Source organism: Empidonax traillii, unplaced genomic scaffold (assembly GCF_003031625.1).
Source record: "Empidonax traillii isolate 1590-97213 ecotype Southwest subspecies unplaced genomic scaffold, ASM303162v1 scaffold690:size337178, whole genome shotgun sequence".
Lineage (NCBI taxonomy): Eukaryota > Metazoa > Chordata > Aves > Passeriformes > Tyrannidae > Empidonax > Empidonax traillii.
Window position 1 is genome coordinate 233,725 of NW_020955883.1, and position 14,720 is coordinate 248,444.

Sequence of the window (14,720 nt, forward strand, 5' to 3'; positions counted from 1 at the left end):
GAATGCTTCATTAATTTATTAAAAAACCCTAAAAGACGTGCATACTCCTAAAATTTAGAGAATCATAGAATCATTAAGGGTGGAAAAGGCCTTTAAGATCAATGAGTCCAACCCTTTACCTGACACTACCAAGTTCACCACTAAACTATGTCCCCAGGTGCCACATCCACACATTGTTTTTTGTACGCTTCCAGGGATGGTGACTCCTCCATTTCCCTGGGCAGCCTACTCCAGTGCCTCTCCACCCATTCAGTCAAGATATTTTTCCAAGTATCCAATCCAAACCTACCCTGGCACAACTTGAGGCTGTTTCCCTCTTGTCCTGTCACTTATTACTTGTGAGAAGAAACTGGACCCCCACCTGCTACAACCTCCTTTCAGGTAATTTAGAGAGTGATGAGGTCCCCCCCCCCCGAGCCTCCCTTCCTGCAGCTCCCTCAGCCGCTCCTCATATAACTTGTGTTCCAGCCCCTTCAGCAGCTTCATTGCCCTTCTCTGGACAGGCTCCAGCACCTCAATGTCTTTCTTGTGGTAAGGGGCCCAAAACTGAACACAGGATTCAAGGTGCAGCCTCAACAGTGCCGAGTACAGGCAAAGAAATTACATTCTCTCTACTGTACTATGATGTTAAAATAAATTTATCACAATGGGGTCCCATACTTAATATCAAGACAGTGGTAAAGCGCACAGTAAAAGTACAAGATGTGGTTATTTTGTTAAGAAATACTAACTACACAGAATAAAGTGCTGATCACAGATTCACAAATACTGACAGGAATACATAAACAATGAAAACTGATAGACTTAAAATTTCTATGTAAGAGTTGTCTCAAAACATCTGCAAGCATGATCATAAGAATTTAATCACCCTGATTAAAAAAAAAAAATTAAATTTCCTTCAACAGGATATTTTGTTATTGTTACCAAATAAGAGAATTAACTTTTTAATTAAAGGATCTCATCTAACAGCTGTGGTAATATCAAAGACACTGCTTCTCCCTAAAGCAGAAAGAAAATGCAGGCTGTATTATATAATGCTAGAAGTCACTTTTATAGTTTTATACTGCCATAGCCAAAACAAAAGTATAAAAACTTCCAAGATTTTCACATTCTTGTAGCCTTTTTTTTAAGGCACCAGACAACGTAATTGCTTTTCTTTATCCCCAAATGTATCATGGTACCTGTAAATCAAATACGGTAGCATACTGTGTACCGCAGTTTCCATTAACCAAAAACATCTCAAAACTATGACTTCATACTTGTATTCTACTGAACCCAAGTTGCACTATGGTAAGCTTTGAGTGACAGTGTACACTGATTTTGTTTGATTTTTAGCAAACATCAACTTCACTGAGCTCTGCTAATGACCCAAGGTCAGTTTCTAACATCAAATAAGAAAATTCTCATGAAACACTAATTTGAAATTTACTTGAGGCTGCCAAAACTGTACATAAAACACTTCCATTTTAGTTTTGGGCAGAAATATAAGACTCGTAAACTTCAAACGCTCTAAACTGGCCAAGGTATTTGTAAGTTCTTGTCTCATGAGAAAAAAACTTACAAACAGCAAAATGGGGTTGACCTAGATTTGCTTGGGAGGGTGGTGGCAGTGGCAGGGTGATGTCTGTTAAGGCTGCTCCTTTAAACTGTGTTTATCAATTATTCCTTTAAAAGAGAACTACTGGTATAATTTATATTATGATACAGCTAGCTGATTTTCTCAAAATTGCAGACAAATATTGTACACTTATAAAACAGAAACAGACAAAATATCCCTAGCATAGCACTGTTTAATATTCAGAGAAATGGGAACAGATATTTTAGGAAAAAAAATGGTAAAACCCTCATACTGTACACATCAAGTTACTAAAGTAGGATCTGAAGAAAGCAGGATAAACTGTAACACAGAGATATGAACTACCTGAAGCAGGAAGGTACTAATAACTTCTATGTTTTATCAAAGACAGTAAGAGCTAGAGCTAGATCACAGAAAGGGAAAAGCATGCATTTTTTACATCATCAATTACACTAAAATTATTCTCTGCAAAGCAGAAGGTGCAGAAAACCTTATTTTCCAAGACAATTACAGAATTAAGGACCTCACAGTTAAATTAAAGCTTATAAAAATAACACAGACTGTTTCCCTAAGCTTTTTTTCACATCAATTCACTTTAATTGACATAAGTTAAAAGGGCATCATCTGTGGAACAGAGCAATTCTGAACTGGAAGCTAGAATCCTGGACTGCTATTAGGTGGATTTTAAATTCCAGAATGAGTCTGGGGAATATGTCCAGAAATATTACAACAGTTACATTAATCAAAGATGAGATACGGGAGAAAAAAATCTTTGTGGAGAAGCTGAAGAACAGAACACATAGTTCATGATAAGAGATTATAAGCACTCTTGAAAATAAAGAGGAGAAGTCTTGGAGCAAATAAAACCAAAGTAACAGAAAGGGATGTGAAAGGACAAAATTAAGAGCTAAATGGACAATAAAATAATATCTCAGTGTTCCCTCGCCAGGAAGAGGGCTTTCAGACATCCAGATGAGAAAACTGTGACAGGCACATTCATTTACAGAAAAAAAGATAGGCATCTACAAGGGCACAATGCAGAAGATACAAGTAGGCACAGAGCACAAGAGCACAGCCTTCCTGCTGGGGTTAACACAACCTTGTCTGAAAAGCAGAGAAACAGACACTGTTGGGAAAGGAGCAGGAATCCTGTGAATTCATGCATTTACTCAAAGGCAAAAAAAGCTTCTAATAAAGGCAAAGATTCAAATGTCGAGTTTCTGACACTGGGAGATAATGAAACAATAGAAGAGTTTTGAACCTATATTTATTATATTGGTAAGAAGGCAGAGATCTCAGACTAGAGGATATCCTAAGTAATCCAGCATATGGGGACTGAGTGGAATCAGGGAAGGAGAATGGGTCAAATCAAAGCCTTTGTAAGTGCCATTGAATTACGAGACAAAGAGACTCAGCTACACACTAAAAGGCCAAATCACATCAACAAAATAGTAAGTGATTAAGGGATAAAATATTTTTTTCAGTACAAGCATTTTTATTGCAGAGAATTTATTAGAAATTCTGGAGGGTTAAGCAGTGGAAGCACTTTACAAAATATTCTTGACCATTCCTGTTTTTCCCCTTTATACATTTTATAACCCAACAGTGGGACATGGAATAAAGAAAGGGCTGTTGCTCCCACCACAGCTAATTACAACTGAAAACCAAACATAAAATAAGAAGTAACACACGGATTTCTGAAAGCACATGAGCAGCACATAACAACAGCACTGGAAGAGACAACAAGCACAAAATCATTTGACCAGCCCCTCATGTCCAATTGTGTTTAACATTGCTTTAAGACAAATCCTGAAACGTGTCTAAGCTGTTACTGATGAAAATTTGGAAGCTTTTCCAACCACTTCCTGCCCTGCTCCACAAGCTTTACTATTCAAAAGCAGTATTCAACAGGAATCTTCCTTACTGATGCCTATTTCCACTGGTGCATAGTCTAAACATCATACAGTGAGGATATTATTCTTCTCTTCTTCACAGCCCTTTAGATATACCCAGATACAGTAAAGAGATTAACTGGCTTGTCTTCCATTTCACACTACTTAACATCTATTCCACTAACACACCAGAGCATTATTAGCTCATCTCACTTATTAAGTATAAAAACCCTTTGCCCCCCAATTGTTGCACAGACAGGGATTGCTAGACCTGCACTCAGATGAGAACAATAGCAAGTTCAATTCTCAATATTTTTCCTAATTAAACAGCCTCCAAGTGTCTTCCAAGTACAGTTCACTAACCACCTTTGCATCTATCTTTTAGCATACTCATTTAGACTAAGCTTCTCTAGTTTGCTTGGCCTATATCCACAAAATTCAACATACAGATCAAATCAAGTACTTCTTTGTTAATATGGGTTACCTCTTTCGGGCACTGATTTTTGCAGGAAATAAGACGCTCCTTTTCTTTTAAATCAGCACATGTTAGCTTTCTGTAAAAGGAAAGACGTATTTGTAATAATTTCCAATTTAAACCCAACAACAGTCAATACAATTAGGGGTACATTTTAAGTATATCTCACTGCAAAGAAAAGTAAACTCATTTGTCCACATCCTGTGTGACTAATATAAACCAAACCACCCTATTTTACAGACAAACCCACATAAATTTAGAGGTACTCAAAGTAAAATGAACAAAGGAGAACATACTTCCATATGACGAATATTTTCAGAGCAGTGCACAAAAGACAATGCTTAAATCCACAAGATCCATCTTATATTTTATAAAGTCTAGCTTACCCTCTATGCACACCCATATAAATGATTTTAAAAGTGTACAAATTATTAAGGAGTTTTCCCATTAGAATAGTTAGAAATTGCAGGACAATTCCTGTATCTAAAGGACATACTATTTGCAATTACTTGCAAAGACCTTTTACACTAACTACACTAATTCTAATTCTTGTTATAAAATTCTTCTTCACATACTCTAAAAGAAGCACATATAGAACAAACGCTAATTACTATAATATTTGCATAATTCAAAATATTATCTGTATTATAAAAAATTATAAAAATAATTTCTGTTCATGAGACTCCATGCATTTACAGTAATTTTAGTTAACACCAATAAAACTGGCAACATTTAAATATAAAACCCATTATATTACTGATTACAATCTTCAAGAGAAATTTTATAAATTGCCGTAGCTCCTATCCCCAGACATTTCAAATGGTTTCCAGTTAGGAGCATTCAAATGAAAAGTTGGGTTGTGTTCTGACACTTACAAGCATTCAACATACAGTACTGATAGTTTACAGTGACACTTTATTTTAAGCATCTGGAGACATGATGGGCAGTCCCCAGGATGACAGGGCAAAACACATCGGTGAGGACAGCCAGATGGTCGGGGCTTGGTACACTCCTCTTCACACTGTGAACATTCTGGACCCGCCTAACAAAATGAAAACAAAGTACTAAAGAAAGTGCAAAACATTTGTTTGTGAGATGTCATTAACAAGCTCTTATTCAGAAGAAAGAGTTGGGGTGTAAAATACATTTTTGAAAAGCAAAATAGAAATTCCCGTGTTTGTCAGCCAAGGAGACAGAATTCTATTTTCTTTCATGGGCGTAAAAGAATCTCCTTATGATTAGTGCTGTGGAAAATTACCATTAAGCCTGTTAATTCTCTGCAGAAAACTGTTAGTTTTTTAAGTAGAAAAGTAGTAGAAATACTACTAGTAGAAGAGAAAAAGTAGTAATTTGATATTCTGAACTAACTTTTCCCACCCACCATATTACTGTAATCCTTTAGTCATGACATTCAACTCTGTAATACAGGGGTAGGGAGGGGCTGGTTTGCTTGATTTTAAGAAGCAAGTTTTAAGCCATTCCATTTCCATACATGTATGATAGTCTGTATAATAAAAAGTATTAAGTTATGTGTATGCTGGGAGTTGCCTAAGGCATTGCTTCCACTCCACAGACTACATAAAGTCTACAAGAGCCGTGGTGTCATCCTCATTCCAAGTGATGTGAGGCACAAGATAATGAACATCAGCACAGTAAATTAAGTTTCATTTCTATTCATATTCTTAACAACTCATTCAGAACCCCAGTCTGCAATCAAATAATCCAGATAGACTGACATGATTTATCAACTGATAAACATTCAAAGAAGTCAGCCAAAGTAAAGCAAATTTCTCCAAGAATTAAGCTACATAATACTTCCCCAAAAGGACTATACCATGTCAACCTTTCACTTTATGCTGTTCAAAATAAGAGCATAAGTATTTAAGTTTTCAATAGTTTTCCCCCAGTCCCCTCTTCTTCTGCTTCTACAGCTGAACAACTTTTGCTGAAGTTTAAAAAGGAACCATTGTAAAATGACTGTTTACAAAACTCCCAAAAATTCATATCTAAGAAAAACAACAGCAACCAAAAACATATAGAAAACTGTGATACAACATTTAACATTCTGCAATAGTTGCTAACACAACATGCAGAACAAACCTAAATTCCAGACAGAAAAATCTCTACTCAGACATATAAGCAAGAAATTTAATCAGCCCTGACTACACCTGCAATTTAGTCTACCAAAACAACAGAACAAAAGTTCTAAAAGGTCAAAACCAACTAGAGTTCATAAAAAATTGAAGAAAATTGAGAAATGAGATTTACCCATGCTTCGCAGGTACACAGGCTTCCATTTTCTGAGAATGTATTGCCTCATTCAAGACGGAGCTAGAAATAGTCCTGACTCATTCACATCTTAATTGGCTTAAGCGAAGCAGTGGGCAGACAGCCTCTTACCGTCATAACTGCAGATGCTTAACTGTCACTCTCAGTATTTACTGATGTTGCTCTATTGCTACAGATTACTGTTCCACCAGTTGCACCAACAACCTGTACTCCTCAGATAAAAGTTCCACAATCATTAATAGAGTTATATGGTAGCTACAATATATACAGTTATTAGATGAAAACACCACCACTTCCAGGATTGGAATCCACGGGGATACCATCCTATTTAAGTAAAATGTAATATCTTTATACCCAACCGAATGCTCCTCAGTTTTCTAAATGCCCAGAGAACGCATGTGGCAACTTCTTCTAAAGTAATGCTTAAAAAAACTTAAAAAGCTGTTTTCCTTCAAATCATCACTCTCTCAAGCCACATACTATGTGGTTTTGACTACTCAAAACTTGAACAATTTTCAATTTTTTGTTGTTTTAAACTATCTTCAGTAACTAACACCCACAGCTTCTTAACTGCATACATGGCAGTTTCTAGTAAACACTGAATAAATATGACTATGTCATGCCAGTGCTTTAAAAAGTCTTCAGCAACTCTGCAACATTTCCAGTGCTCTGTCCTAAAGATCTGCCAGCCTCCTCAACCTACTTACAGTCTCCTCAGTAAGTACTTGCCCCAATAGGTTGCTAGTGCATTTGTATATAGGGATTATCAGTATTTCACTGATCTTGACAGTTACAAAAGATAACTTTAGAAGAGACCTGTCAAGAGTGTCATATAAGGTTTTGATCTGATCAAAATAATGCATGTCAACATAAAACATAAAATATAGAGAGTTTACGAAACATAAAATAGTCTGTTTTGCAGTCTAAGGAAGTACAGATTAGCATCAATGGAAACACCACACAAGCAAGTCTCCCAGTGGGATTTGGATGCCAGTGGGATCTTGTGTCTTCCAGCTGCAAAATCTTAATTTTCCAGTTAAAACTGAAGACAACATATAAAATACATTAAAAAAAATAAAGAAAAAAAGAAAAAAAGGAAATTAACCTACCTTCTTTGCATCTGCATTACTGTTCAATTTAGTAACATGATGACATTCTTTCATACAGGTGTGATTCTGGCAATCAAGAAGCCTCCCACAGTGTCTTTTACATGAGTAGGGATTTGCAGAGTGACAGGGTAAGGGACTAACCTAAAAGTTAAAAATAAATGAATACAGATATGCCGTGTATATATACACAGATTGCACAGATACTGTGTGTGATACAATACCTACACATACACACAGAGGTACAGAATCACTACTGAGAAATTCTGGTTCTCAAGCATCTTTGTTAAAAGAAAAAACACTAGTCCAATTCTATTTGATCTCTTTTTTGAAGTATTTAAGTTCCTCTCCAGATAATATAACCACACACATGTTTGTTTTACACTGATTATACCAGATAAAAAAGCACACTTCATTAAACAAGCTAACTTTTGCAGCATAGTTTGGGGTTTTTTTAAACAGACTATTACATTCTCAAATCTTTTAGTGTGATTTATCCTGTCTTTATGAATTAAACTCACATCTTCCATTAAAGGTTCCTAAACTGTTTTACCGTTATTGCAGAAGACAATTTGCTTTCCCAGGGGTAACTGTATTATGGTCATCATACCCAAAATACTTTACAGTTTGACAAACAGAAAACAACCTGCAAGCCAGAAATTCTATAAACCAAATACTGACTACATCAAATGTAACTACCAGGAGTAGTAAAAAGAAGAAATGGCACCATGACAGGACTAAGATTTCAATGTGTTGTGATACACTTCTACTTTCTAACTTGAGGTTAACACTCCAGTTAACTAATTCTCTAGTACTATTCAGAGCACCTACTTAGAAGCCTTTCACCTTTATCAATACCAAAATGGACTGTAAACTCCTAAGTAGGTTAACTAGGTTACTTTTCTAACTTTGATTAGTACGAGTTCCTCCATGTCAAAAGATTAGAGAAAACTTGCTGTTCCCATTTTTTCAACCATTACGTAATATTCACATGGAAAAAAACATTAGTTTCTGTGATGCTGTCAAAAAAATTCATTTTTTTTCTTAATTTCATGATCACTTCAAAGAGAAAAACTATTTGTGATGTTATTACACAAGAGGCTAATGTGACATAACTCACTTTGACTAGAGCAGGGGTGTGATTTTGTGTTGCAGCTTAAGTTGACTGAACAGCTTTGCAGGGTACCCCTTCCTTTTCTCTCCTCCGACTCTACAATACCCATTGCAAACTCCTACCACTTACTTAGAATACGTCCTACCACACATCTGTTTTTACAGCAAGACAATTCAAATAACCAAAATAGAAGAAAAGGAATTAATAGAAAAAATTTCTTGTCTTTTGCTAGTGGATTGACCATACAAACAGGCTCTGAAATGAGAGAAGAGAGGACGGCCCCACAGGGCAGAGTGCTCCCTTCAGCACTGTCCACGTAGGTTTCCCTCAGTCCTACAGTGAAAATACATAAAGTAGGATTTCAATCCACTTGCCTAGATAGATGTCTTCTGGGTTTCAACTAAAAAATATTACTCCACATCAAGGTACTGCAAACTCCAATTCATTTGCAAGACTTCTGAACTCGTCTTCTCATCCTGACCCTCCAAGACTGAACAAGAGTCTGTACAGCAGGCTGAACATCAAGCATGGAATTTGCAGGAGAAAACCTTGAGGCTATCACATCTAACCACTCTCACATCCCTATGTCAGGGCTGAACCCAGTGCTGGCTAAAGCACTAATACAACTACAGCAAGTAGTCCGAATACCTGGTGCATACTGCCCTCCGCAATCATCCCACAACTCTGTCTCCGATGGCTTATGTTTATGGTGATCAAAGGAGGAAAGGACAGCAATAAGCGTAATAACATGATCGTCTGAAGCAGAAAATAGTACTATACCCAGTGAGCACACATCAATTATCACAGCTTTTCACCTTCCCTTTCTCGTTCTCGTCCATATTCTTCCTCAGAGCCACAACTGCCTTTCACTAGCAACATTAAGCAGTCAAAGGATGCTGAAAGGTAAAAGAATGAAAGAACAGATGTACTACACATTACGACCTGCCATTGTCCACTTCCCTACCTTTCCTTGCTCCCCCATTGCCACTCATTTTTTTTATGACTACTGGCTCTGCTGCACCTCAGGCAGTAATAGGAGATCAGAGCAATAACAGCAGATAAGCTCTATGGCTGCACTGTTCCATAATGCTCATGAGACTTCTTTCTACCAGGAGTTGAGCCTTCCATCAGATAAGGACACAACCATGAACTCCAGTTAAAGTGAAGCGCTTAGGCAGAAAAGGAGCATCCCTTCCAGTAGCATTCCTCAAGCACACGGTTGAGAGGCACTATTGAACAAAGCCAGGGACAGTGAAGCACGCAAGCCAGCCAGACAACAATGGCAGCTTTCAGATGGCTGACTGCAGGGAGCATCCCAGCCCTCTGGCTGCATCCAGCATAGCTTCAGCTTGAGACCAATAAAAGATACGCCAGTCTTCTGGAATCAATTGACAGTGTAGCAAAAAATTGAAGAATTTCAATTAATTTAAACTGACTTTTTTTTTTTTTTCTTAATAAGTCATTTTGTTGTGGATCTTACTAAAAAATCCAAAGGACAAAGTAGAGAAAAGTTGTACTTTCCACATTTGGAATGCATTCCTGAAATGGCTGAATGGAGGTTACTGCTCTTGCTACAAAGACAAATATCAAAGAAGACGCAAACTCCAGGAGGCTGATGAGCTGAAGAATAAAGAATGCAGATGAGAACCAGAAGTATTTAATGAAAGCTGAATAGAAAAAAAAAGAAAATAAGAAGGAATCATTTTCAGACTACAAGTCTTCCACAGGAACAAAAAAAAAGGAAGGAACGGAAAAAAGGACATGACGACGTTCAGAAGCTTTCCAGGAAATCTCCCAAATGCATAAAAGCAATTAACAGATATATCAATTGCAATATTCAAAATACTCATCAAGAAAACAAAAGCAGAGTATCTTCCTTCCTCTAGAACACTTAATGAAGCCACTACAAGAGAATTATATACAGCAGATAAATTCATATCACATCCAGTTAAGATTTCCTTCTTTGTCCGCATTTACCTTGTATCAGCTTTAATTAATGTTTCCCACAAAAAGATTTAGAATAATTTGATTTTAAAAGCCTTTAAAAGAGCATATGTGTACCACTGCTATGAAATGCCAATGTTTGTAACAGTTTTAAGAAAAGGTAGAATGTCAAGATTTCCTTTTGGGGTGTCATCAACTGTTGATGATAGGTCATTTTTCTGACATACAACCTGAAAAAAAATGGATTGCTTGTTTTAAAAACCTACATACATAAAATTAAGGAGTTATTTATTTATTTAAAAATACATGTAAAAACAACCAAAACTTACAGAGTAAAATTATTTAAAAGGCGGCTGTGGACCTCAGCTAAAAGAAATCTTATTTTAGCTTAAACATCATGCAGAATCATATTTCCACTAAACCAAGATTTTATACAATTATATCACCTGAAAAGTTGTTTTAAGTCTGTTATTTCAAGTGATAAATTGCTTGTTCTACATGCCAAGACATGTAAGAGCTCAAACTAAATCAATCCCTTAAAAATACTTTGGAAACTAAGAAGATTTGTTTACTATATAAGTCCTAAGGTGTTTGCTTTTAATCTCTATTATACTCATTGTCTGCAGGCATCCTGACAAAATACAAGACAACTCTGTAACCTGCTTCATTGCTAGTTCCTTTCCATCTCCTCCATTATAGGAGGTACAGCAACACCAACATACCTAGTAACTTAGCACAGCAGTGAGCACCTACTCATAGCAAAATTTTGCTTGAGAAAATTGCTACTTCTGTCACTTGTGAACAGTCCACATTTCCCAGTGAAAATTCCATCAGGTGCTGGAAACTATTACAGAAGGGAAGTTCTTGTTAACAAAAGTAAATTGAGGTGGGATTACTTGTTAAGAGCCTAAGTGGCTGTAAAACACTGAACAGATATTACATGTTAATTTTTTTCCTTTCCAGAGATCTCAGAACAACATAAAAACATACAATGTGCATAAAATACACTGCAAACACCCCCTTGACATCCATGAAAATCTCAAAGATTAGGACATTTCATTCCACTCCAGAAACTGCTGCACTTCAGCAGGAAGGCAGCACTGCCGTCTGCTGGCTGAGAATATAGAGTGTCTTGTAGCATCAATATCTAAATAAAGTACAGACTCACTGTGATTTTTTTTTATTTTCTCTTCTAATCCACAAAGAAAACATGATCCAAAGCCATTGAGTGATTCTGCTAAGACTAGTATGCAATAGAGATTTTATTATTATTATTATGAAATAAGGAGTAATAAGTATGTAGTAATTGGTAGCATTTTCTCTAATAAGAGTAGGGATGCTCTTTAACCCTCTGTTAAGTGGAGGGACATAAACTTCACAACCATGTACAACTGAACAGTATCAAAAGCAGCAACATTATCTAGAGCAAGTTATATATTGGGTCTATTCACCACAGCTTATATTCTGTTTATAGATAAATTCATGAAAGTTAGGGTGAGATTCCATATGTCCTATCAAAAACCATGTCACTCACTCAATAAAATAGTGGATAATTAACCCATAAGTTTCACTGCAGAAAAAAACAACACCCACTCTGTTTCAACAACAAACAAATAAGCACTACTGTTCTTTTCATTCATTTCCACCGTAAATTTTTCTTTAGGAACCGACAAGCTGCAAAGTAGCTCTACGGAAGCTGCATTCACAGCCCAGATGGGTCAATAAATATGTTGCACAAACAGACTGCAGAGACAGGAACTTTGATAACAACATTTGAAGATGTTGCCACAACATAACTGATCCATCATTTTAATACATACCAGAAGATTATTAAAGAAGGTCAAAGAAAGAAAAAAAGAGAGGTATCTTCAAATATTTTTGTGTTTACTGTTTTCTAGAATTTGTTTCTAGCTTAAAATGATCCTAGGTTTTTTTATAATATCGTTAGTTGGACTTTGATAGTGAATTTATGCCAGACATACTAGTAGACAAAGCCATAATAGCTTTTTTTTTTAAATAGTTTAGCAATCATCTTTTAAAATCAAGAAAAATGAGTTGACCTTTAATTTCATAACTTTTAGAAATTACTGTGAATAATGATCATTATTTAAGCATCAGATAGATTTTCTTCTCATGTAAGCCAAAATAGATGACTTCACCTAAAACTAGAGAAACGTAGTTTTCATCAAAAGACAAGCTAACAAATAACACTAAAGAAGTTTCTACTATACCGTCTGATTTCATCAATGTCTGCCTAGATCCAAGTCACATGAAAATTTTCCTGTATGATATTATGTCCCTTATCCTTTTAGAATATACACAGCAGTTTATAGGAGCACTAAGGAAAGTGTGGGATAGGGAGAGATTAATAACCATAAAATGAGGGGACAAACCCCAGAAGTATCTAATAAAAAAGGCCACCCAAAACCATTCCAACACATTGTTAACAACTGCAAGAAAACACAAATAGCTACATAAATCATGAGTCTAAATTTCTGTTCACAAATTCTTTGAAGTCAATTAGGTACATATTCTTCAAAAAGGAATTAAAATACCTTTTGATATGTAAGCCCTTGTGATAAGATACTTAATTGGTTTAAAAATACGTATTAAAAAATCTATTATTTCTCTTTTATGCTTTTTTTCAGACTGAAAAAATTATCTGTCATATTTCACTTTATAAGGTAGTTTCCATGACTCACCTCATGCTGTCCAAGACACTCCCTGTTAAAGAGAAAAATCACACATTTAGAAAACATGTATTTCTTTAGGGGATTTAAAACAGTGACACAATTTGTTCACACAAAAATTAATGCAATCTATTTTCAAAAAGTGTAAACTAATAGAATATCATCTGTTTATGCAGCTCAATTCCTCCTCCTTTCCAACAGTTATTTTGATTGCTGTCATAAAACACAGCAATCTCAAAATCTGTTTCATGTGCAAATTAATTGTAGCTGTATATGAAATCAATAACTTATTTTAGAAAATAACCTGCTTTTTTTCCAAATATCTTCTCCTTTGTCTCTGCTAACAGATCACTTCAGTGACCAGTTATTGCAAAGAGCTATCTAGTCTACTTTTAGGTTTACAGTTTTCTCCCTTTTAAAATGCTCTGCTGTTCCTAGGTAAGAAAACCTGCACTGTCTGAATTGTGAAGGTATTAAATAGTGACTCATTCAAACACCAAAATCAGTCCTTTGCTCAAGTTATTTTGGAAGTTATCTTTTTCTTTTTAACTTTAATTTCATATCTAACATCTCCCTGATTTCTCTATTGATATCTTATAAGGGAGAGTAATGAAATAATCACGAATATTCAAGCTAAAATACCTGTAAATCAGTTCCTAAAAATTTCTAGAAGAGTATTTAAAAAAAAATCCCTGATAACTTCTCTGACACAAAGTAACTAACAGTAGCTACAGATGGTCTTTAGGACAGCAGGATACTAGCAAGAGCAATCAGTCTTTCACCTAGTATAAGAAACAGCAGATGCAGCACAGGAGACTGTTCTTCACTCAATACAGCTCAGTTACCTAATTGGGCTTCCAGGATCTCTGCATTCCATTGCAGCACACTTCTGTTCCACTGCAAGGGGAAACTGCTCAGCCAGTCTGCCTTCTGCCATGTAACTACTAAATCTCTGATTTAGGAATTCCCCATAGCAAACTTGCATTCAGATTGAGCTGTAATGGTGTTAGATGAACTACCAGACACATGAAAAACTAGCAGGATCAGTGGGGTCAAGTGGTAGTAGCTAGTTTTTCTATCCTACTTGGACAGCAGTTGCAGAGAGAATTCTTCAGCCTGGGACCTATATTGTTTAATTAATTTTTTTCTCCAGTAACTTGGAAGAGACAAAATGCACCAATTTTGCAGGTAACATAAAAGGACAGTACAGTCAACACATCTGAGGGCAGAGGTGCCATTTGAAAGGATCTAGACAGACTGGAGGAATAGGCTGAGAGGAAATTCATGAAATGCAGAGACAGACAAAATCCTGCATCTGTGACTGACTAAATCCCAGCAATACTGCAGGCTACCGGCTGGGGATAAAGCAGTAATCTTTTAGCATTAAGGGGAAGTTACCAAGAAGATGAAGCCAGTCTCCTTACTGAGGTTCATAGCAGGGAGGCAAGAGACAATCATACTGTTAAACAAGTAAGGTTCTGACTGGATGCACAGTGGAGGAAAAAGTAAAACCAAAATCAGTAAAAGTATAATCAAGCACTGGAAAAGACTGTCCTGAAAGACTGCAAAATCCATGTACTTGGGGTTTTCTAAGGTCCAGCTGGACAAAGCTAGAGCAAATTGCTCTGAATTCA

General features: G+C 36.2%; 1 protein-coding gene across 1 annotated transcript in view; it reads right to left on the reverse strand.

Annotated features, from left to right (window-relative positions):
- NFXL1 (nuclear transcription factor, X-box binding like 1) overlaps positions 1–14,720 on the reverse strand; it is a 48,690-nt gene that overhangs the window by 16,487 nt on the left and 17,483 nt on the right. Inside the window, exons 15-18 of the mRNA XM_027899839.1 lie at positions 13,099–13,120; positions 7,342–7,482; positions 4,819–4,985; positions 3,953–4,022 (exon numbers count right to left, since the gene is read on the reverse strand). Of these exons, the coding sequence (XP_027755640.1) occupies positions 3,953–4,022; positions 4,819–4,985; positions 7,342–7,482; positions 13,099–13,120 (400 nt within the window). The remainder of the gene's footprint in view (positions 1–3,952; positions 4,023–4,818; positions 4,986–7,341; positions 7,483–13,098; positions 13,121–14,720) is intronic.